Source organism: Schistocerca serialis, chromosome 1, assembly GCF_023864345.2.
Source record: "Schistocerca serialis cubense isolate TAMUIC-IGC-003099 chromosome 1, iqSchSeri2.2, whole genome shotgun sequence".
NCBI lineage: Eukaryota > Metazoa > Arthropoda > Insecta > Orthoptera > Acrididae > Schistocerca > Schistocerca serialis.
Genome location: NC_064638.1, coordinates 531,157,319 through 531,183,864, shown reverse-complemented (window position 1 = coordinate 531,183,864; position 26,546 = coordinate 531,157,319). Strand labels below are relative to the sequence as shown.

The 26,546-nt window shown below is 36.9% G+C and overlaps 1 protein-coding gene across 1 annotated transcript in view; it reads left to right on the top strand.

Moving 5' to 3' along the window:
• The window catches only part of LOC126474957 (uncharacterized), a 66,439-nt gene extending 43,932 nt beyond the window's left edge, over positions 1-22,507 (top strand). Inside the window, exons 3-4 of the mRNA XM_050102483.1 lie at positions 10,625-10,730; positions 22,292-22,507. Of these exons, the coding sequence (XP_049958440.1) occupies positions 10,625-10,730; positions 22,292-22,428 (243 nt within the window). The 3' untranslated portion in view covers positions 22,429-22,507. The remainder of the gene's footprint in view (positions 1-10,624; positions 10,731-22,291) is intronic.
• The last annotated feature ends 4,039 nt before the right edge of the window (positions 22,508-26,546 follow it).

Below are 26,546 nucleotides of genomic sequence, written 5' to 3'. Positions count from 1 at the left end.
ACTTCCAAATTAGTGTTGTGGGGGGAAACCACATGCTCATCAAATGGAAGTATTACACAGAAATGTTGTACCAGCTGTGGAGTGGAGATATGGCGCATCACTCTAGTAATACAGTAAATCAGAAGCACAGCTGTCAGTATCCAACCACAACCCGATTTAGTCCAAGTAATCAGAGTGGCAGTCATAGTTCACATTGTAAAGACAGAGTTGGACAATAACAGCTAGTGATGGAGAAACCAATTTACCCATTGGGTGGCCTTACAGTAACCTGCTACAAAATGTGGATACCAAAAGCTAATATAATCAAATTGCTTAGCATGAATGCTTCCGTTTGTTCTTGGTACCATATGCTGGAACTCCTATCTATTTGGCCAATATAAAATTTTGTTTTTGAAGTGTAGTTTAATTTATAAAACAAGTGTTTGTGATGTGCTTCATTGCCCGCATCTCGTGGTCGTGCGGTAGCGTTCTCGCTTCCCACGCCCGGGTTCCTGGGTTCGATTCCCGGCGGGGTCAGGGATTTTCTCTGCCTCGTGATGGCTGGGTGTTGTGTGACGTCCTTAGGTTAGTTAGGTTTAAGTAGTTCTAAGCTCTAGGGGACTGATGACCATAGCTGTTAAGTCCCATAGTGCTCAGAGCCATTTGAACCATTTTGATGTGCTTCATTCTTCATGTCTGTTTCATAGAATAGGGACATTTTATTAGTTTTGGGAAAAATAATTAGATATTTTTAGCATGCCTGTTTACAATAACAGCTTACCAATGTTTTTTACAGTACTGGGGAGGAGAGTGGGTGGACTGTGCTAGTAAATGTGGAGGTACTTCTGTTATTGTAGTAGTTTTTAGTGTTCTTTGGGAGTTTGTTTATTACTACAAAGCTATAACTATTACCATGAGCTTAAATAACTATATTCTTATAACTTGTCTTCGGTATGCAATGGAATTGCTCTATAATATGCCATTTTATGTTCATTGGGGTATTATGATGTGCTACTGATTGTCTCCTCAGTTGTAGTAGATTTCCTTTACATTTGAAATTTGTTTTTGCAATGTGTTAGCGAGAGATGAAAATTCTTCATGAGATGAGACATCAGTTTGCAACTGATGATTTGTACAAGTTTTCTTTTCTCCTTTACGAGTGTGAATGTTACACTTGGACCCAAGAATTGAACAATGGATTAAGACCCTTGAAATGTGTTACACCATCATCCTGTGCATATACCTTGGGTATTGAAAATGTCAAATGTCAAGGTCTGTCATTTGATGAAAAAGCAAAAATATCTTCTTCACTGTAGAAAACAAAGAAAAACACAATACTTGCGACATATGAGGGGCAAAAGATATCAATAAGGAAAGGTATATATTTGTGGCTCGATTGGAAGATGGAAAAACTCGTGGCTGAAAAGAATCCAAATATTGCACAGCTGTACATCAGAAGCAGTTGTCCGTGCCACATTGTTAGGACAAATTTTTAAGTCAGTGAAATTTATGCCACTATCAGTTCCATAATTTATGTTTTGTTGTGTTATGTTGAGCTGTTTGGCAAAAACATCTATTTATTCTTTATTTGGGGCAACAAGGTAAGTGTATCATCCAGTAGTGTTTGAAATACAGTAGAGCATCTTTTATACATTTTTGAAGGAGAGTGATAACATAAATGGACAAGTGAGATTAACATTAAAATGAGACTTCTTAATATATTTGTATTAATTTTAGATGCATGTGAACAGAAGATAAATATAACATACAGTTGTTGGTATATTAGTTTAAATAGGCTTATGTCTAAATTAAGTTAAAGTAACAATGTTATGAAAGGGAATGTTGCTACTCCCCGTATAGTGGAGATGCTGAGTTGCAGATAGGTACAACAAAACGATTGTCACAAATCAGCTTTCGGCCAGTGAGGCCTTTCATCAAAAATAGACTACACACACACACACACGACTGCGGTTTCAAAAATGTGAGTAGCAACTTTACTTTTCATAATATTGTTACATTCCATCCCGTATTTGCCATTGTTTAAGTTAAAGTAACTTAGGTGTAAAGAATAATTCAGTTGTGGTTTGTTTTTTGTAAGCAACAGTGCACTCATAGATCAAGTGTTCATATGCAATTAAACTCGTGTTTTATCATCACTGATGTTTCTTGATATTCATAATGCTGTGTTACTTTCAATGCAGAAAGTGCTTCTGACTGACTGTGAGGGTCCAAATATTCATCATCCAATTCTCCGGATTCCTCGAAACAGATTTTTTTCAGCTAATAGTGGCACAAGTTCTTTAATGATTCCATCATAACTTTACACACAAGACACAGCAGTATCGAGCACCACAAGAAACAAAATCGTCAAAATCAGTTCCATTTGAAATGCAATCTCAGTCAGTGTCTTCTTGTACATCAAAATCTACACCAAAATCTTCAACCTTTTTTGGGTTCAGCTTGAGTTTCATCTTTTGTGGTACCAGGTTTTCGAAAGCATTTGCATATTCGTTTGGCTTAAACCGATCCCAAGCAGCCCTTATGTACTATATTGCCTAGATATGTAAAAATAAATTTAATTTAATTTATATATCAATTGTAAAATTGTTACTATGGTTCAGATGGAAAGGGCAGGGAATGCTATACATATGTAGTGTATGTGTAAAGAGTATCCTAATCCACAATGCATTCTTTGGCTTACAAGCAACATATCCAGTTCAGGACATTACTTTCCACTGTCGAGATTTGCGAAGACATGTTGGACCAGCATCTTCCTGTACTTTGTGTTTGGGCAGCAGTTGCGCCCAAAATCAGAAGTTGAAGTTTGCTCGTGCAATTTTCTTGAAAAAGTGCCAGTTTTGTGTTGCTGAACTGTGGTACTGGAGGTGCGAGCAGAACAACTAATCAGAAGAAAAAGTATTTTCTCTTCTTAAGATGCATGCATGCATTAAGCAGACTCCTACAAACTCTTTGGCCAGTGATGCCATGTCTTACTCTGAAATGGTGTAACTGCCTAAAAGAAGCATGAGAGTTTCCAACATTTAACTTGTTCATGATTTCTGATGCCTTTTATTCCAGTATTTGGCCTGAAATAGGCACATTAGCTGCACACTGCTGCTGAAAACAATTTTGTAGACTTAGTTCAGATAGAATATGAGATTTTGAGATGCTTTCTGATGCTCACTTTAGGTTCACTAGGACTTCTTTGCACTTCTTCAATTATGTTCATTTTCTCTTGAATGGAAAGACATCTTCTTTTGTTTTGTGATGAAAGCAACATTTTTCACATGCACAAAAATGGGAATCTACACTAAAAATTATCCTTAGCAGAAACACCCCTGATTTCACTCAATGTGCTCTGCTCACACTACTGTCAACTGCAGCTGCATACCACTGCTGTGAATTGTGACTGTTGGACCGTGGACCACATTCCACTTCTTTATCTCTGAAACCAACTGCCGTGTGGTCATGAACAAAGTTTGCCATTTGGACTGCATCTATAGCCCATAATAATGACAGAGTTTCCACGCACACAGTAAATCAACAATCACTGGCCACACCATATACAGAAAGTTACCTGGTGATTTCTTGATCTTTATAATATATAGTGTGAACATTAACAAACCCCACAAACTGCAGGGATGGATTCCTGACCGGAAATGGAGGAGAAAAGGTCCTATGAACACGTGTGTGGAAATGCATCGTTGCCAGAGTAGATGGCGCTGGTGAATGACAGTTCCACTGAGCATGTGCTGTGTGTTCCGTGTGTGTTGCAAGCTGTGTGATAGACACGCATACTGTAAGCAATGAGAATGGTCGGTATTCATGTCAGGAACAAGCTAAGATAGTGTTTTTGTATGGCCAAGCAGATGGAAACCAAAACAAGTACCTTCACAGACACTAACCTCATCACACACCACTTCAAGCTCTTTTTATGCATATGTGTGATCATGGGTCCTTTCAGAGAGATGAATATGCAGGGAGGCGGCAGACTGTGTATACACAAGATTTTGAGCACTGGGTACTACAGGATATTGAGACGAACCTTTGTACAAACCCACCAACCTGGTGCATACCAAAGTATGATTATGTGTATCCTGCATGACATTGCATTCCGTGAAGGCCATCTTGAACATCTGTGTGATGTAGACGCGATGCAGCTCTGTACTGGCTTCTGGGATGATTTGTTGTCGTTGCTTGCACACCATTAATTTTTGGATACATGTTCATAGGACTTTTTTCCTGCATTTCCAGTCAGGAAACTGTTCCTGTGCTTTGTCGGTTTTATTAGTGTTCACCCTGTATAAGGGCAACAGAATGACTGTGGTGAGGACAAATAATAGCATAAAAATGCAAAAAAGTATAAATGGAAAAGTATGAAACTGGGGTAACTTTGCATGCAAAACCAAAAAAGTGCACAATATACAACGTACAAGTGCAAATAAAATTAGAGGTGAGGGATGCATAAATGCGGTTGCACTGTATTTAAATTTTATGGTTATTTCTGTATTAGCTCTGAATTTGTTCCTTTAAAATTTCTAAAACCATTGGGGTAAATCGCAACAAAAAACTCAGCAAGTTGGTGAAGAGAATCTAAGAGACTGGAGGCATACCATCAGATTTTCAGAAAAATATCATCCACACAATTCTGAAGATAGCAACAACAGATAAATGCAGGAACTATCGCACAGTCAGCTTAACAACTCATGCATCTAAGTTGCTGACAAAATAATATACAGAAGAATGGAAAAGGCAATTGAGGATCTCTTAAGTGATGATCAGTTTGGCTTTAGGAAAGGTAAAAGTACCGTAGAGGTAGTCCTGATGTGCGTGATAATGTAAGTGAGACTGAAGAAAAATCAAGATAATTCATAAAATTTTTTGACATATAAAAATTATTCAACGATGCAAAATAGTGCAAACTGTTCAAAATTATCAGGAAAATATGTTAGCTATTATAAAAGATGGGTAATATGCAATATATACATGAACCAGGAGGGAAAAAATAAGAATGATAGGCCAAGAATGAAGTGCTTAGATAAGGAAGGGTGTAAGCAGGGATAGAGTCTTTTGACCTTAATGTTCAATCTGAACATGGAAGAAGCAATTACAGAAATGAAACAAAGGTTCAAGAGAGAGATAGAAATTCAGAGTAAAAGGACATAAATAGTAAGATTTTCTGATGACATTGCTACCCTAAGCAAATATAAAGAATTACGGGACATGTTTGTTAGAATGAATTCTGATGACATCAGAATATGGATTGAGAGTAAACTGAAGAAAGGCAAATGTAATCAGAAGTAGCAGAAATTAGGTAAGCAATAAACTTAACATCAAAATTCATAAACACAAACTAAATGTAGTTAAGGAGCTCTGCTACCTTGGATGATAAATAAAAGAGCATGGATGACATTAAAAGCAGACTAGCTCAGGTAAAGAGGCACACCTTGCCAAAAGGTGTTCTAGTATCAAATGCTGCCTATAATTTGAAGAATTAATGTATAAGAATGTATGCTAGAAGTGCAGCATTGAATGGAAGCAAATGATAGACGTTGGAAAAACTGAAACAGAATAGAATCAAAGCATTTGAGATATGGTGCTGTAGAAGGATGTTGAAAATAGATGGACTGATAAGATAAGAAATGAGAAGGTTCTCCACAGAATAACTGTCAGAAAGAAAGAACAGGATGAAAAAATACAGTCAGACATCACAGAATAACATCCATGGTACCAGAGGGAGCTGTAAAGGTCAGTAACAGTAGAGTAAGATTGTGATTGTAATACATCCAACAGGTAGTTGAGGACATTTTGTGTAAGCACTATTCTGAGGTGAAGAGAGGAAGTCATTGCAGGCAGTGTCAAACCAATCAGAGGGTGGATGACCCAAAAGAAGCACCAAAAAATGTCCACTCCAAATGATTTATGTAAATGTTGGTATGCAGATTAGCCAGACAACTGTCCATTGCAAATCCATCTTCTTGTATATAATATTCATTATCAATGATATGAATATAATAGAGGGAAACATTCCACGTGGGAAAAATATATCTAAAAATAAAGATGCTGTAACTTACCAAACGAAAGTATTGGTATGTTGAGAGGAGACAATAAAAAACACACAAACACACACACAAATTTCGAGCTTTCACAACCTAAAGTTGCTTCATCAGGAAAGAGGGAAGGAGAGGGAAAGACGAAAGGATGTGGGTTTTAAGGGAGAGGGTAAGGAGTCATTCCAATCCCGGGAGTGGAAAGACTTACCTTAGGGGGAAAAAAGGACAGGTATACACTCGCGCGCGCACGCACACACACACATACCTGTCCTTTTTTCCCCCTAAGGTAAGTCTTTCCACTCCCGGAATTGGAATGACTCCTTACCCTCTCCCTTAAAACCCACATCCTTTCGTCTTTCCCTCTTTTTCCATCTTTCCTGATGAAGCAACCTTGGGTTGCGAAAGCTCGAAATTTGTGTGTGTGTTTGTGTGTTTTTTATTGTCTCCTATCAACATACCAACACTTTCGTTTGGTAAGTTACAGCATCTTTATTTTTAGATATATTCAGTATTAAAGTTGAAGTAGTTGCTAAATAGCACCATTGTCAGTATTTCAATAAACTCGTAATTTGACAAATGGCATTTTATATTTAAGCAGATTATTTTTAACCAATGAAGTTGTCTCATTTACTGGTTACTTTTATAGAGGTTTCCCATATCAAAATATGTGAATCTCTTGAGAGCCATTGATTACTGTTAGCCCATAGCTAGAGCTTACTCAAAAACTCTCTTCAAATTTGTAAGCTTTATTGAGAAAGTCATTAAGTTTGTTTCTAATTTTGTAGAATGGACTTCTTGCTAGTTAATGATTGGATGCCACCGGCAGTTCGCTTGATGAATTGTAAGCTTTGATGACAGCTTTGTGTCTCATTGACTCATTAGTGTGTATCCAGATTTTTACAGGACGGTACAACAAAATTATTCTTTGACTTTTTTACTCCCTTTAATTTAAGGTTTGAATCAGAATTGACTTCTCTTTTCTTGTTATTTTTCAAGAAATCAATTTATTATTTAGTTAATCATCTTCCTAAATTAATACTGCATGGCTGCCTTTATCATTTAGCTTTAGTATAATGGAAATAGAGAAGTTATAGACAAAGTTTAATCTGATTGTAGATTGCGTTTTGGAGAAGCACGTGCCTAGTTAGTGTATTAAGGATGGGAAGGACACACCATGGTTTAATAAAAATTTTCAGAAAATGCTGAAGAAGTAGAGATTGCTGCACTCTTGGTTTGAAAGGGATGCAGAAACGTTAACAGCTAAAAGTTGGTGAAAACTCATACATCTAAAAAAACGTAGATGCACGAAGCATGCAACAACTTCCATCAAAAGATCTTGTCAAGAACCTGAGAAAATTTTTGTCCTCCATGAGATCACTAAGCAGGTTGAAGTCCTCTGTTCAGTTACTCATCAACCAGTGTGGTGTGGCAGTTAGAAGATAGCAAAATGAAATCTGACATTTTGAATTATGTCATTAATGCAGGAGGATCAAAAAAAGATATACCATCATTTATTTGTTACACACACTCCTGTTTGGAGGACATAGAAACAAAAATCTCTGACATTGAGAAGCAAATGAAAGAGTTACAAACAAATAAGTCACCAGGTCTGGATGGAATCTTACTTTGGTTTTACAGTTTATCCTGCATTTATCATGGATCTCGCACCTAGCATCAAGTCCCAAGTGATTGGGAAAGAGAGCAGATGTCTTCTGTATATAAAAAAGGTAAAAGAATGGACCTGTAAAATTAAGAGAATTCCTGCAGAATTCTTGAGCACATTTTAAGACTGAATATAATATATTTCCTTGAATCAGGGAAGCTTTTGTCCACAAATCAGCACAGATGTAGAAAACATCCTCGTACAAAACACAGCTTGCCCTTTCCTTGCACAATATCATGTGAACCTTGGATTAGGGGCAACAGGCAGATTCCACATACCTAGATTTCCAGAAAGTGTTTGACACATTGTACCACAGCAGATTTATGAAGATCTGAGGACACAGAATAGTATCTCAGGTGAGTGATTGGCTCAAAGACTTTTTAAGTAATAGAACACAGTACATTGTTCAAAAAGAAGAGTGTTTAGCAGAGATGAGGGTGACATCAGGAATGCCCCAGGGAAATGTGAAAAAACCACAGTTGTCCTCTATATACATAAATAAGCTGATGGACGGAATGAGCAGCAATCTGCAACTGTTTGCTGATAATGCTGTAGTGAATGGGAAAATTTTGTTGCGTGACTGTAGGAGAATACAAGATGAATTGCACAAGATTTCTATTTGATGTGATGAATGGCAGCTTGCTCTACGTGTATGAAAATGTAACTTAATGCAGATGAGTAGGAGAAACAATCCTATAATGTTACAATACAGTGTTAGTGGTGTGCTGCTAGATGCAGTCACATCAATTAAATACATTAGTGCAACCCATTTTTAATTACTGCTCAAATGTTTGTGATACCCATTGGGTCAAATTAAGGGAAAACATCAAAGCATTTAAGGGGTGTGCTGCTAGATTTGTTGTCATTTCATTTGATCAACATGTGAGTATGATGGAAATGCTCTGTGAATTCATTTGGGAATCTCAAGAGCGAAAACGATTTTCCTTTCACAAAACACTGTTGGGAAAATTTAAAGAACCAGTGTTTGTGGCTGTCTGCTGAATGAATCTTCTGCAACCAACATACATTTCATGTAAGGACCTTGAAAACAATTAGGGCTTGTATGAAGTCTTGCAGATAGTCATTTTTCCCTTACTCCATTTGAGAGTAGGAAAAAGGAAATGACTAATACTAGTACAAGGTGTCCTCCACTGTGCACCATGCAGTGTGTGTATGTAGATGTACATCAGCTTGTTTGGGAGAGCTTTGTCTAAGTTTCTAATTTATTTTTGAGGCCACTTTTTTAAGAACCTTTGAATCATGAGGTTTTCCCTTTTGCCTCGTGTGTATATTCATTTTCCTCACTTATTATATGTACTATATTACTTACCTGAGTTTTTCCTTGTTATTTTGTTAGTGTATGGCAGCTGGAATTTTGGTAGTAACAATAACTGTTACTACCAAAATTCCAGCTGCCATACATTAACAAAATATACATTACATACATTAACACAATATTCTTGATATATTTTTTATTTAATTCAGAACCCCTGAAATTAATGGTTGTGAAATTTATAATTTTGTCAAAGAACTGTATACATGTAGCTGTTGTTGAACAGTGTAAAAGCTTTTGTAAATCATATAATCTCTTATACTATTTTATATTATAGGATAAGTGGTAGAAATTTGTACAAGATTTCCTCACTGCTGCTTGATGCTGGGCACAGACCAGAAACTAATTACTGAAAGTAAATTGTTGTTTAAAAAAAGTGTGCTTGGTTGAAGTTTCTCCCTCACCAATTTTTCGAAAAATAGTTGCAGTGTTCTCAAGTCTTAATGTAAATAATGTTATGTATTTGTGTCTGGACTTAAATGGCCATGTTGTTGTACACTAGAACCTAAGGCAACAACAGTTCATTACTTAGTCATCTTCAGTTTTAAGATATTGCCACCCAGTTTTTTTATCTGAAAGAATGTTCTACAAATAACCAGAGCAGCTGTCACTCTGTCTTTCTTCTCATTCTCAAAAACTCCATGTATTTGCATATGTTATGTCATATTGTGTACCTCATTTACATTTTGTAATTATAAATCAAAAACACAATATTGTGCATGTTCTACAATTTTAAGTTACTTTGTTTGCCAGTTTTAGACTTATAAGGTCATGATCACACTTCAGCTAATTGTCATCATCAGAGAAGACACAGTACTCATGAACAACTTTGAAAAAGAAGTTTCACATTGAGAGTGAGGTATGAGTACAGAGTAAATGTCATCTTTGACAATGCAGTGGTAATGTAATGAAAATGTTAAACATTTAAATATTAAGGAAGCAAACCAGAAAACATCAATATTAAACCTCAAAAATAGGTACATCAGAACCTAAATAACAGCTTAAATCAACGATCACAACAAGATTAAAATAATAGATTAACACAGGCATTGAAGAATAGCTTGAAGAGGTATTACATATGGAAAGTGATTCAGAAGTAGAGTAAAAGATAGGATTGACAATTGTAACTGGTAAATCATAAGCTAAATTGAAACTTCATGGCAGACTAAAACTGTGCGCCAGACCAAGACTCGAACTTGGGACCTTTACCTTTTGCGGGCAAGTGCTCCGCTATTCTGGAAACATCCTCCAGGCTGTGGCTAAGCCATGTCTACGCAATATCTTTTCTTCCAGGAGCCAAGTCCTACAAGCTTTGCAGTAGAGATTCTGTGAAGTTTGGAAGATAGGAGATGAGGTACAAGTGGAAGCAAAGCTGTGATAATGAGTTGTGAGTTGTTGTTGGATAGATCAGTCGGAGAGCACTTGCCCTCAACAGGCAAAGGTGTCACCAGTAAGTTATTAAGTTGATTTTGTTTTGGTGGTAATGTATTACTATGTTCAACTCTGTGGTTTTAGGTACTTTCAACATGCTTTTCGTTTGTCATATGTTTGTCCAAATCCATATGTTTGATATTTATATGTTTATTTTTATTCTAGAAGTTAAAAATGACAAGCAATTACACACCTGAGGTGTCAGGTTTTATAATTGCTACAGTATTGAATATTTCTGAAGACACTTTGGAAATGTCACTACGGATAGAAGGTTAGTATAATTTTCTGTGTTGTAACATGTAGGTTAATGTCTACTTCCCTTTATTTTATCTATCACTACTCACAAATACAACTATAAATTTTCTTCTGCTTGCTCTTCTTTCTCCTTAACTAAATAGAAAGAAATGTAAAAAATTTAATAAGTACATTGCTTTCACAGATGATGGAAGTAGTCCCGAATGTGGTGTTTAAAAAGAATGATTAAAATAAATCACAGCAAATTTCTACTTCATGTACAGTAACACACATCATGGCAGAAATAAATGTGTACAATCGTATAGTTTTGTAGTAATGTTAATCAATAAAATATGCTTGAGTGTAATTCCAGCATTGTGTTGGTATCAGGATCAGCATCTGAGTGTATTTGTGATTAATTTTACTTATGAAGGCTTCTGTCAAAGTTGCAGGTAATATTTTTTTCACTGTCAAACCATTGCCTACATTAGAATGTGCAATGTTATTAACAAAACATGAAATACAGAATTTTTGGGCATTTTATATGCATGGATTGTCTGCATTTGTTATTACATCAGATCGAGGTAACAAATGTTATCTGACTGCTTACGATTGTCTTCATATGTTCAAAATTTGATAGATATCTTTAGCTGTTTATACATAAAAATTTGACAGATAACAGATATGTTCATAAGTGCTCCCTATCCCTATCCCTCTCCCCCCCCCCCCCCCTCTTCCCCCCCTCAATCATCATGTTATAACTATATACAGCATCACATTATTATTTTATAAATTACTGGTATGTCATCAGCTAACTGCTTTACTGAATTGTGAATCATTTTTAAAAATAAAAAAATTATTATGTTTAAATTCAGACCATTTAGCCGAAAGCAGTCTTTTTTGTTTGGCCTGATATGTTCCTTGACTCTGATCATAAAATCCTGACCTGTTTGGCCTATATAATACCGAAAGAAAAGTTTTATGTTTGTCTGCTAGCTGTAACTGAGATGATGTGGACACTTGAACATAGCAATGTCAGTGTGAGATAATTTGAACTGTGGTTGTGTAAGATACCAAAAGAGGCTGGGCCTAAACTACATTGTTTACAAAGCTGCCAGCCTCACCAAGCAATTGCATGAAAGCTGTTACCAAATGCTTTATGTTGTGCATAGCTCATTGTTCTCTTTGAGCAAAGAGATGTCTGAGCTCTCAGTAACTCACAACTGAGTTTAACAAACAATGGAAAATCCAGGATGGATGAAATATTGTCACAACTGAGTGTGAAAGAAATTGTATGAGATGATTTCAGATAAGTCCTCACTTTATTTCTTTCATTTTCATTGATGTGTTCTTGTGCGGCCTGTTGTATGCTGTTCAGAGTCTGATGGACTGGTGTTACATATGGTTAAGTAAACCTCTTGTAACTTTGAGGACTTTCAATTCACCTAAGAAAAGATGAATTGCGAAGCATAGTTGCCAGTGTGTGCTGAATACATCAGCGCATGACGATAATGCCAGGCCTACTCGACGCGAAACTTGTCAATCTCACTTGTCTGCATAACAACATGCTGACAAGCTGGCTGATCTGCAGTCTTTCTCAAATGATTTTAAACAAACTATTCAATACTAAACTCTGATCCTTGCACATCTTATAGCTTAATGATGAACTGGCTATCATATTGCTAATGGTCGTAGTTATTGTGATATTTTAATATCAAGTGAACTACTCCATGAAATTCTTAAAGTTTACAGTGAAAAATAACTATCAATATGATATTATATTTGGTGCATGTGAAGTCCTATGTTCTGTGTATGAAATATAGATAACATATTGAATTATTCTTTAAATGTGGAAGGATATCACTACCTGTCTTCAGTTTCGAGAAAATGGAATGCATTTAAAGAGCGCTCTGTGATGAACGCATGCACCAGTGAAAAAGCCAGAATGAAATATTCGCAAATCCATCGTATCTCATAAATGGTCTGAGCTATTGAAAAAAGATTTTGGAAAATGATGTGCCCAGAGAGGAGAGTATTTTTCAATGACATAATGCAATTTTAAGGACCTTAGCTGATGGAATGAGAATTTCTGTGGGCTTTTCAACTACAATGTAAGTGAAATTGCATGTTGATTTTTATAATGAGAATGGGCGTTTTCATTAACTGTTGACCTATCTTGCCCTCAGTTGCTAGTTTAATATGGTACTGTTTCAAGGTTCTGTCACAATTGCTGTTTTAAATGCATTAGAATTTTAGTGACACACTGCTGTATTTTGGCAAAAGAAGCAGATTTTAGCATGGTCACAAGATAAGTTATGTGTTCAAAACTTGTCACGGTCCTTCATGAATCATCTGGTAGTGTAGAGTGTTTGGCTCGTACAGCACTAAAAATTCCATTAACACTGCCTTATGCGTGCTAAGTTCAACTTCATCCAATGGAGCATTTCCTACCACCCAGAGCAAAATATCTATTTTCCTCCACTGATTTGTTGGATCTTTATGTATCATAACAGAGTGGTATGCATAGTCCATTACTATCATTGAATTCAGAGGAATATTTTGCATTATAACATTATCTTCACAGCCAGTGAATGTGTTCTTGGATGACAACTTTTAATGTGTGTTCAGACATGCTGCACTGTTGTTGTTAATGCAATGCCAACACAAAACACTTATTGACAATACCTGATGCCTGGAGAACACTGCAATTCCAGAAAATACCACTTTAAAATGAGAGTTGACAAACACAAGATATGCATCTGATGCGCGACACCACGAAGTTCTGTTTATCCACAGCATGGCAAGAGGGGCACCTTACCAACTGAACTGCTGGCGGCATGGTAGAAAAAGCCGGCTCGCAAATAGGCGTTACGTGGGCAATGAAATCATGTCTCCTCCAGTGAGTCAAATATCAAGCTGCAACTAATTTAAATTGCAGTATAGGACCAAAATCAGTAAAGATTGATGTATAATTTGTGTATCTGATGGCTAAAATGCATTTCTTCGTGTTTGTGACAGCTGTAGCAAGTCACTTAACTAAAATTTTAGAACTCCATCATGTTTCGGGACATTGCACTGGCATCATTTGTGCTCTTACTCATTTGTTTCTCATCCAAATCAGCACTAATGTACCAATTGTTGCTGTAAAGATAATAAACCTTTCTGATCTAATCATGAGCAAGCTCCAAAATAATTAGAGAAATTATTTTCTGTTCAGGATAATAACTGCCATAATTTGTGCTCTTACTGGCATAAACAATGAATAAAAGTATAACTGGCTGAGAATACATTATCTTGATTGACGAGAAGTGCCATGTGATGGAGGAAGCATTAAGTAGTAGCATTATAACATTTTCATGCCTGAAACTCATCATTCGCATTAACTACAAGTCACAGAAGGCTGCAGACAGATTTGGGGTGATTCTGTAATGAGGGTACAAACTTTCAGGGATGATGGAGAAGGGTAAATATGTCAATTTGAGATAAGGGCCCCTGATCTGGAAATGACCGAGTCGAAATTTGTAAATGAAAGTTGTTCTGATATCTCTGATAGTGGAATACATATACCAGAACTGTTGTAACTAAGATTATAGGGTAATGTGAACCAAAACAAGGAAAAAGAGTCATGTAAACATGGGCTGTAAACGCTTGCCTTAAGAGCTGTGGACATTCAGTCAGTAGAAAACATATGTTTCACAATAGCAAAGATGTGTGTGTGTGTGTGTGTGTGTGTGTGTGTGTGTGTGTGTGTGTGTGCAACATTTAGTGCACATTTGGGCTGGGTTGCCAACTGCAATTGACGGATACAATAGATACCACCCTGTACAACAATAAATGGTATTATAGCAAGACTGTTTTGAGAGAATGTAAGTAATTTGGGAATAGAGGAGACCATTCACTGAATAGCAGAAGCATTGAGTTGTTGATAGCCACACACAAAAAGAAGGAAAACTTGCTTGCTTTCAAAATGAATCCTTTCTCGAACTAGAGAGGCCCTACATGGTGCCAGCTGGGCACACAATGCCAGGATTGCAGTTCGGAACATGGACTTGGATGGGGTGGGGATTGTGTTGGGTGGGGTTAGTAGAGGGAGAGAGAGGTGGGAGAAAGTAAATGGGATTGGGTGTAGTTAGTTAGCAGCTTGGAGGAAGACAATAAGTTTACTGGGTAGGAATGTGGGAGGGAGGTGTGACAGATGCATGGGCTAGGTGTGTGATGCTCAGGTACCAGAGCCGGTGGGGAGGAACACACAGCACGGTGAAGGTGATGCAGAGACATGTAGTAGGAAGGGGTGACAAGGCAGAGGAAATGGAAACTGTTGGATGGAAGTTTTGAGAATATTGGATTAACAGAAATTGAGATCAGGGAAGTTTATACTACCCCATCAGAGGCAATGCCTCCTGTTAAAGCAGCCATGGTGTATACCAACTCTGCTGCAATCACTGACGCAGTTTTTCAAGTCAATATAAAACTAACCAGCTGTCCACTAAAATGAATGGCCACTGCTAAACTGTGGCCAGCTTTTCTGCATTATTCAGATGAGTGTTATCCTTTCAACACATCTTTCACTCCCATACCTGTCCTGGCCCCAATTTCCGTTAACCCTCTGCCCCCATGCCCTCCACCCGACAGTTTTCCTTTCCTCTGTCTTGTCACCCCCCTCCCAGTCCACATCACCGTCATTGTGGATTGCTCCCCACCTGCTCTGGTGCCCATGCTGCACATGCTTAACCATACACGTGCCACCCCCTCCTCCCACATCCCTAGCAAGCAACCCCCCTTCCTGCCTACTGCCTTTCTCTCCCTTTACCTGCCACATCTGACACAGTCTCCACTACATCTGCCAGACTGCAATCCCAGCATGGTGTGTCGAGCCAGCACCATGCAGTGGCCAGCTCCAATGACTTGAGGTTGGGAAGGGGGACAGGGTGAATGGGGGGGGGGGCAAAATCCCCAGGGCCCAAGCCTCCAGGGGGGGGGGGGGGGGCGCTCCCAAGTCTATCAAGGTTTGGACCCACAGGGCAAATATCACACTGCTATTGTAAAACAAATTTTGTATCACACAATAAATAAAAGAACATTACCCCAGCACCAGCATAACCGAACTGGCTCTTCCTTTCCACTTCTGTTCTTCAGTTCTATACGAGTCATATGGGAAAATAAATTGCACCCAATTCTGTTTCATGTTTAACTTTGACTGCTCAATATTTTCTTCAGTCATCATGCTCTAAAACCACATTATGATGGAGTCTTTTAAATGATGTTGGAAATCCTACCAAAACATTTCCCAAAAAAACATACACAGCAACAGCTGTGAAATATTGATATAATCTGGTAGGTTTGTCAACAGCATTCAAAGATATTGCACTTCCGATTCCAAAAAACAAGTATACAGAAAATATTTTGCATTTAAGAGTAAACACAAATTATTTCTATTTTTATGTAGTTGTCTTGGGATAAATGTAAAAGTGAAGAAATGAAATGACATGCAAGAGGTACATTGGCCATGTCGATGCTCAAAAATAAAGTGTGTTCTTATTTGGTCGCTCGTAGGATAGCCAACTTACATGTAAACTCTCTTGTTACTTGATGTTTCATTATTTCTTGACCAAAGGCATGGTCTTCAGAGGTTCAACTCAGAAAATAGGAGATCCAAGTAATGGAAATGTCCTCAGAATATTACAGATTCTGAGTCACTATGAGTCTTTCCTTGCAAAACACTTTAGAAAAGTCAAAGACCAAAAGAAGCTAGAAAGGGTTTAAAAGTGCATTATGTGTCAAGTAAGTCTCATAATGAATTTTTTTTTTTTTTTAGTTGTGCCCATCATGTCAAGAGTACCATCTTGGGTCCAAGTGAAAATGAGTATTATTCAGTTACTTTTGATGCAAATCCTCATTCAAGTCATATTGAACTAAGGACATTTATCCTGTGTTATATATACTTCAAGAAGGAAATTAATAAATATGAAATAAATGAATGGTTTTGGAATCCATAAATTGTAATCAGAAAATAAGAGTTGCTATTGCACATTTAATATGATCAACACTTCTGAAATATTTAGTCCTTATCGGTGAATGCCACAGACAAAGTTAAGATAATGGAAGCAGTATTAGAATTCTTGTAAAGGAGGTCAGATACAATCCTCTTGCAAAATTTTCTCTGTGTACTTATCACAGCCTTATGTGGAGTGCACACAGCTGAGACTTGTCATAAAGCAGATACTTTTTTTTCCCACCGTGATTCAACTCCTTTTCAAACTATTCAGTAGTAGTTCACAACAGTGATAAACACTGAAACAGTGTATTGAAAGTTCATTATATTCCATGTCTGATACCTGTTGGAGAGCTCAGGTTGACACTGCAATATCGATTTCAGCTTACTTGAATAACATTGCCATTGCTGTTGAAACTTTCAGTAAGTTAAATTGGACAGCTGAAACACTTCTGTGGTACAGTGTGTTTTGGTTGTGTGAGATAATTCAAGTGTTTAATCATGGCATCAATTTAGCTCAAGTTGTTCGTACCAACTGGCTACAGAAGCAAATTACTACAAGCTCAAAATACTACAATTGATGTTGAGATAAGATACTTTGAGAGCTTATTAAATGACTTAAAATACTGTCATGAAAATTGAGACATCATTCTCCCTAATCTAAAGTTGCTGCCCGTGCAATTAATATCAGTCTTGTATTTACAGAGGTGCGCCCTAATGAGAGGAAATTATTTCATGACGAAACCAGGAGTGAAGTGGCAGATTTGAATTCAGAAGTTAAATTTATTGTATGTTATTATTCACAATTTAGTGTCTAACTTGAAAATCACAAAACTGTGATGGTTTTAAATGAATCATTTGCATTTTGTGGAAATAATCAAAGATGACTGATGATCAGGTCACTAAAGCATACGAGTTAATTATCAATGAATACCGTAATAATGTCACAATAGATAAAGAAGAAGAAATTAAATATTTGAAAACAATTTGTACTTAAAACTTTGAATGCATTTCTTTGGAACCATTAGACCTCGAGAGTAAGATGCTTGAGCTTAAAATTTCAAGCTTATTGCCAAATATAAAGCTTTGTGCAACTTTTACACAATTCCTACAGTTGTAGCCGAAGTAGAAGGGTTATTCAGAAGTCTGACTCATGTTAAAAAGGTCTTGTATAAACTATGCACCAACAACATCTCTCAGATTCAGAGATCTTGACAACTGAATGTAATTTGGCAACACACCCAGACTTTGATGCTATGATTCAAACATTTTCTGAAAAAATTGCTCACAAAGCACCATTGACAGTGATGTAGGAAGTATGCAACTCACTGCAGTTTAAATGTGAGTGTGTTAATGTCTGCTTACTGAAATGTGTGGGCATACCAGGCAATGAGTAGGCACAGAACACTCCATATCAAAGACTTACTAGCACCAGACATTTCAACATACAGATCCTTATAATACTTAGCCTTTTGTTTTAAAGTGAGATGAAGATAAATTAAAACAATTTAAAAATAAAATTAAATATAGCATACTTACATTTTACAATAATTCATCCCTGAGTAGCATCTGAAGAAGAATTTGTAAGTTTGTCAATTTATCAGTTTCCTCCCTTGCCGTGTAGGTCGTGGTTGTGCTATCATCCAGTTCTCTAGCTGTGATAGTCATGGGCTCCTGATAACTGTCTTTCAGTTTCCTGCTCCATGAAAGCATTATACCCCTGGTATTCTTTCTCAGCATGATGTTTAACCTTCGCATATTCATTCATGATTCATAAGATTCATGTGTTAGTTCTTTCAGAGCCGCAGTAGAGAACAGGAGACATGGACTATGACAAATTTTTATTTTATTATGTTCAAAATAATGTTGATTGAATGTAACATTGTAGGAGGTGTATCATAATAGCTGTTACTAGGTTTCTGAAATAACAGAGAGCATGAAATTAAACATTTTTGTTAATAAAGCACTGTCTAGTAATGCATCATTTTGAACTTGAACTGGGATGAAGAAAGCTGTATGTTATAATAAAAGTGCTGGCAGAACTGCAGTGTGCAAAACAAATGTGAAATTTGCTACCAATTGTTTTCTTTCCATGAAACTATTATAATTAAATACAATGAATGTTGTAAATATATCTATAAATGTTATTTAAATTTGTAGCTACTGCAATATATTCTAATTCTGATTGAAAATGTGCATGGAAATCAGAAATGAGTATGCAGAGAGTGTGTTCGGAAAAAATTACATACTGGAGGCAGCAAATTTAAATTTCAGTGTCAGTTCTGCAATTAGGAAACCTGTTTTTCCCCACTTTCATAGAAAAACAATGTTACATAATTTTATACCCAAAACTAAGTTTTTATATTACATACCCATCTGCATGATTCCAAATCACACTAAAGCAATGATATTTACTTTAACACAAATCTACTGAGTTTAATTACTAAATTAAAAAAAAAATGTTTTATGCAAGAAACTGGGAAACTTCATTAGCAGCAAGAATTTTAGAAGGGCTGCTCTCTCATTTCTAGTAAAAATGGAATGTTCTCACTTTCAGAGTAACTGCAATCTCTGGGTTCATGAAATTATTTACTGTTCCTGATTGTACAGTTCTCCAAAACTATTTTCTATAGAACAGCAGCCAACTTTGTCAATAATAAAGTACCTAGTAAATAACATTTTCAATTCTGAAGAGCACATCACCTGATAATATCAGTTACTCATTTACTTTTTCAAGTTTAGAACTGTTAAAAGTGACAGACAAGGAAACCTTTTACAAAATTATCCCACCCATTTAACTATTTAAATCATCCATAACGAGATTTTCATTCTGCAACAGAGTGTGCGCTGATATGAAACTTCCTGGCAGATTAAAACTGTGTGCCAGACCAAGACTCGAACTTCATAGAATGCATTCTGTGACCAGTAGTAACAAATTATTGGCTTAGTGCATAAGTTCGTTGCGTTTTCCCTGTAAGTTTAATAAACACAACAGATACACATAACAGAGACTTTAGTCATCAGTAATATATTCCCCTTCACTATTTATGACAGTCTTCCAGTGCTGGGGTAACTTCTTGATTCTGTGACTCTAGAAAGCACATGGTTTCGAGGTGCGCATTTTCGTCCAGAAATGAATTTCCTTGAACGTTCAATAGAGTGTGGAAGAAGGGAAGATCTGAGGGCGCAAGATCAGGTGAATAAGGTGGGTATGGAGTAAGTTCCGAACCCAACTCCTGTACAACATTTTTTGTCAGTCTAGCGGAATTCAGGTGGGCATTATCGTGGAGTATGATCACTTCACGCAGTGTTCCTGGTCATTGTTCTTGCAATGCTTCTACGAGATGTTGACAGTAAATGTCAGCAATGATGGTTACTTCTCAGGAAAGCAGATTGTAGTACAACATGCTGTTGCTGTTCCACCAGATTCATAGCTTTATCTTTTGTTGGTGCATGCAGGTTTTTGTACGGGGAAGTGCTTCTTTTTTTGGGCTCAACCATTCCTTTCTTTTCCATGTGCTAGCATAAAGACGCCATTTGTCATCACCAGTAACAATAGAGGGTAGGAATTGTCGGCGCTGTTCGTGAGACAGTTGATTGTGAGCAAGCAGAGACGCACATATGGTCACCTGCTGATTTTTGTTATTTTGGCCTAGAACATGAGGTACCCATACACCTGATTGTACTCATGTACCTGGTTTTTGAATCTTCCCCACTGCATGCAAATGTCAAACGATGGTGGAATGATCACAGTTCATTAAATTTGCCGATTCTTGTTGGATCATTGTGAATTAATGCATTTAATCGATTTTGTCAAACCTTGAAGGTCTTCTAAATGTGGAGAGTCACTAATGTCGAAACGATTCTCCTTAAAATGAGAAAACCATTTTCTTGCCAAGCTTTGTCAAATGGAATTATTCCTATACAAGACACAAATGATTATGGCTGCCTGTGCTGCTGTCACCCATATATTGAACTCAAACTGAAGAATATATCAGAAATTTTACAATTTCTCTCCTTGGAACTCTAGAGCCCACAGCTCCAGCCACTGCCTCCAAATAACAAAATGACAATATCTAAACTCACATAGCAACAGTGAACTATAAATGAAAAATGACACTTGATTAATAAAACCATAGCAATCAGAATACCAACATGCAAAACAAAAATGCTATAAAATTATGTACCAAGCTAATAATTTCAATAGTTCATTTCTCCATGGTAAGAATAACAACTGAAACAAAAGCATCTAAAGTCTGAGTGATGAGCAGAGGCTTTTGTGCAGATAACAAAACATTTGCAAACACTGACAAGTAAAGTTTATGTCAAGTTAAGATGTCCACTACATCAGAAAAGTAGGAACAGTTATTCTTATATGCCTGTCTTTAACCTTTCTGCTCTGTATCGGAACATTTTTTGCTATTTCTTTGAGGGCATCCACTTTCTAAATACAGTGCGATGACATGTCACAGTCGGTATAATTTCCTCGAAGCTTCACCTATTCTGTAATACAGGGCAACATTGCGTCCAACATGCAACAGAAGGTAGTACTATTGATATCCTTTCTTTCAGGAGTGCTAGCTCTGCAAGGTTCGCAGGAGAGCTTCTGTAAAGTTTGGAAGGTAGGAGATGAGGTACTGGCAGAAGTAAGGCTGTGAGGACGGGTCATGAGTTGTGCTTGGGTAGCTCAGATGGTAAGCACTTGCCTGTGGAAGGCAAGGGTCCCAAGTTCGAGTCTTGGTCTGGCACACAGTTTTAATCTGCCAGGAAGTTTCATATCAGCGCACACTCTGTTGCAGAATGAAAATCTCGTTATGGATGATTTAAATAGTTAAATGAGTGGGATAATTTTGTAAAAGGTTTCCTTGTCTGTCACTTTTAACAGTTCTAAACTTGAAAAAGTAAATGAGTAACTGATATTATCAGGTGATGTGCTCTTCAGAATTGAAAATGCTATTTACTAGGTACTTTATTATTGACAAAGTTGGCTGCTGTTCTATAGAAAATAGTTTTGGAGAACAGTACAATCAGGAACAGAAAATAATTTCATGAACCCAGAGATTGCAGTTACTCTGAAAGTGAGAACATTCCATTTTTACTAGAAATGAGAGAGCAGCCCTTCTAAAATTCTTGCTGCTAATGAAGTTTCCCAGTTTCTTGCATAAAACATTTTTTTTTTTTAATTTAGTAATTAAACTCAGTAGATTTGTGTTAAAGTAAATATCATTGCTTTAGTGTGATTTGGAATCATGCAGATAGGCATGTAATATAAGAACTAGAGTTCAATTGAAGCTGTACAAGGATACAGTGTATGAAGGTTTCCAAGTTGATGAATATTACATGAAATTCACAATGTTCTGTGAAAACAGTGGCAGAGATCACTTTGCTTTGCTATTTCTTTGCACATTTAGCACTACGCTTGACTTCAAGAAATTATCCAATTTTTACTTTGCAGTTGAAATCTTTTTCTTACTGCTGATGATTTCTGTTCAAAATGTTTCTTACAAGTTAGAGATCTTGTTAATCTGTTTTTACACTCCTAAAAGAAAATTATGATTATGTTGGTTAAATTATATATATTTAATAACTGATTTCCTGTTGTGCAGCTGGCGAATCTGATCTTGTGGCCCCAAAAGGAAGGTTCTATCTTGAGAATGAAGATTCAGAGAAGAATGAGAATGACTCGAAACTTCATCAGCTGAATTGGAATGAACTTATGGATGTCAGAATTTTATTTCCATGAGCTCTTAAATTGTTATTTTTCTCTTAAAATATTGTGTATATAAATGACTGGAAATAAACTCTTTATCTTGTGCACTGAATGACTGTTGTTATCAATAGCATCAGAAATATGAATTAAGAATTGTAAACTTATAGGAATTAAATTTCATAGAGATATGATAAGGAAAGTTCTGGCAGAATGGAAATAATTTCCGCACGGGATCAGCCGAGCGGTCTAAGGCGCTGCAGTCGTGGACTGTGCGGCTGGTCCCGGTGGAGGTTCGAGTCCTCCCTCGGGCATGGGTGTGTGTGTTTGTCCTTAGGATAATTTAGCTCAAGTAGTGTGTAAGCTTAGGGACTGATGACCTTAGCAGTTACGTCCCATAAGATTTCACACACATTTGAACATTTTTTTGGAAATAATTTTGGAGTGTGGAGACAACTCAGCAAATAGTAGAAGTGTTGAGTCATCAAGAGGCACACGAAGTATGAAAACCTCACTAACTTTCAGATGAATCCTTCTTTATCAAGCTGCAGTACATACAGTCATAACTGCACACGCAGCATGCCTGCCCCCCCCCCCCCCCCCCCACCACACACACACACACACACACACACACACACACACACACCTGTGCAGTTACAGTGTTTTGACTGAACACATGATGGTGGGACTGTAGTTCAGAAGGTATATTGGGGTGAGAGAGGTTGCGTCAGGCTCTCTGCACAGCATTTTGTGTGGATCAAACCTGACCAAGGGCAGAGTTGTTCACCCAGTGGCTGTATATGCTGCTGAGCACAACATGCTCAAGTTCAATGGCTGCTTCACAACCATTGCTATCTGTACTCTTTCCCCTTCTCCCAAAGCACCAGTTTTTATTAACTACATAGATTGAAGCTATTCTTGCAACACACCCTTTCTTCCCATAATCCCTGTGGCCCTCGGTATCTGCTAACCTGCCCTCTACCAGTCTCCCTTTTCTCTGCCCTGCAATACCCTCCTAGTCCACTCCTCCATATTGTCATCATCATTATCATTATCATCATCATCGTATTGTGTAGCACAAACTCACTGGCTCATGTGCCCTTCTGTCGCATTCCTGTCATGTGCGTCTGCTTCCTTTTACTCCTACGTTCCTATCTCACTGACCAGTTGCCTCCCTAAAAGTTTTTGTCTGAAAGCTAGCGAAGTTTTCATTATTTTTTTGACACCTCAACACTTGTAGTATTTGGTGAGTTCTCTTTTTCTCCTTAATTATTCAAATTTCGTAGAGGGACACTTATACTGTCACTGTCCCATATGTTAGAAGTTAATGGACTACTACAGGTACACTGTGTACCCTCTACCACACAACATATTGTGGCTTCCAGAGGATAATTTAGATATAAAAACAGGAGAGAGATTAATAGTACAGCGGCACTGTTACATCTTTCCAGAACAGGTTCTGAGTGGAAAAATGCTTGCTACAATATTGAATATTCCAGTCCATTAACCACTCTGTATGGTTTGAGACAATCATGACAAATTCCTCTTTTTCATAAACTTGTTGTATATGCTAAGCATATGGCCTTAAATTATTTAGCGAATGCTCCAAGAAGAACAGTCTTGTTTAGGTTTCTCAAAAACAAGTCATAGCCAGATATAACCACTTTCAGTAATCCAAGTCAAAGTGTATGTTTGGTTTCTTTCACTGGAGTTAAGAGAAATAAACCATATGGTTCCAGTTCTGCAATCAAGTTTTGAGAGAGCTTCTTGTTGAGACTAGGTCCCACACAAACACAACTTTGATTTTCTGAATTCTTTCAAAAAGTGGAGAATATACACCCCCACACCAATGTGGAGATACCATCCTACAGTGAAGAAAATGTACACTACGGGATTGTAGCACAGTAAAACTAGCTTAAAATGGAACTGTAATTTTTCAAATTGGAGAAGTTTCTGGATTAAACAAAATGCATTAGGTTAAGTAAAATGTGCCAGATATCATGCACAGAAGTATAAATTTGTAATTATGCACATATTTATATGTACCTTCACTCCTGCGCAGTGTATGATCATCTGTTGTATATTGTACAATAGAACACAGATCATCACACTAATTGATAAATAATACAGCATTTCTGTATTTTTGCTCTAACTTTAAATTTTGATCTTGTTGTATGTGTTTACATATTATTCTATTTTTATTTGCCTTACATTTTTTCACCACATATCAAGGAGGGAAACCTGTTTGAATTTCCTGTTTGAAACTGTTTTTCCTGCACATTTTTTCGCACTGTACGATGGTTGCAACACCTAGGAAGAATTTGTGTGTGTTGTAGATTGTTTATTCGTGCAATAGCTTCTTCAGGTGAATTAATTTTTCTAGGAACAGCATTTTGCTCTTCTTCTTCTTCTTCTTCTTCTTCTTCTTCATCTTCTTCCTTTGTTTCTTCCTTATCATCTTCTGTGTTGTGTATTTCTATTAAATCTGTTGCTGAAATAAGAGCAGAGTGAGCTGACAGAATGTCATCACTTCGAAGGCAGTCATCTGCACTACATGAAATATTTTGTATTTTAATTAATTCATCAATTACTGCTGGATTTTGTTGAGCTTTGGTGGCAACAGAAGCATCTTGTTCTTGATCTCTAAACCCTGCTTTGTTGAAGCACTTGGTAACAGTTTTGGGCTTTATTTCCCTTACTGCCAATCCAATTTACTGCATCCAAGACAGAAACTGACTTTTAAAGAGCAAGTGCACTTTCAGCTTCTTCAACATTAAGAATTAGAGATTGCATCAGTAATCACCTGTAATAGGACCTGAATGTGTAGATAATCCTGCGGTCTGTAGGTTGTGCGAGGCTGGTTGAATGGTGTGGAAACAAAGCCAGTGTCACATTTAACTTGATGTTTGGTGTTTGGGTGGCAGGTTGCATTGTCAAGGAAAATGAGGTTTCCTTGTTTTCATTGTGGCATTGAAAGAACTCACACCTTTTTTATTTGAAAAAAAAATGTGATTTGCCACCTATCCAGACACCAGTTGCTTTTCCATTTTGTCCAACATGTTTCCACACAGCAGTACAAGTGAGTCTTTCCTAGGGCATTTTTCTGCTGATGCTCTTTTTATCACAAATTGCTAGAGATTGTGAAGGCAGTGTGCAATAAAACAGTCCCATTTCATCGGCATTGGACACACCTTTCCACTCATAATTCACAATAGGGTTGTATATTATTGTCTCCAATTCTCTTACTACACTTTCCTGCACATTCTTAACATCCCTATACACTTCATTTCACATGACAATGTGCCTAGCTTCGAAACTTGTGGTGGAGCAAGATGGGATATTTTTACTTCCTCTCTTGTTTTGCCATGTGCTTCCTTAAATTCCTCTTTTTTCTTTTCTTTTTTTTTTTTTTTTTTAACTAATTAGCATTAAAATAAGTGAGTATAATCTACATCTCATAAAAGGGAAAGGTTGACCGTCAGTTTTAAAGAATATAACCAAAGATCTAATTTTGTGCTTAGTTTTATGTGCGTAATTGAGTTTCTAATTTATTTTGAATGTGCCCACTTAGTATCTTTTGTTATGGGATGAAATTGGTAATTGTTTCGTAACTTAAATTCTATTGTTGACTTATAAACAAATATAAATTCTGTACTAATTATAAACATTTGGAGGTCAAAAGTAACAATTTTGTCAAAAGTATTGTTTGCGTAACAGTATTTGTTATTTAAACAAATAATTTGGCCAAACTCTTGTAGAAGAAACTGTTAAAAAGAACCAATTTTTCGATGTATTCAGTTAATTTAATGAGTTAAGTTTTAATTATAATTTCTGTAAATTAAACATTGAACAATGTGTAGTTTCAGCACCTGTTATTGTGAGGATATATAAGGGCCCAATTTCTGGTACTGAGACAGTCAGTCCATGGCCGAGTTTCAGACAAGAACCTGTGTTGATTAGAACAACAACACATTAACTGTGAAATAAGTGTAACACAATTAGGTCTTTTGCTAAAACAATGACAGTGTCTGTTAAATACATACCGCAATATTCTGCAAGACTTTTGAACTGTGGGGTTAAGTTTTTACTGCTCGTAGGTGTACAATAGTAAACTATTGAAGCAGTATGTGGATGTTCGCTTGCAACCTATTAAT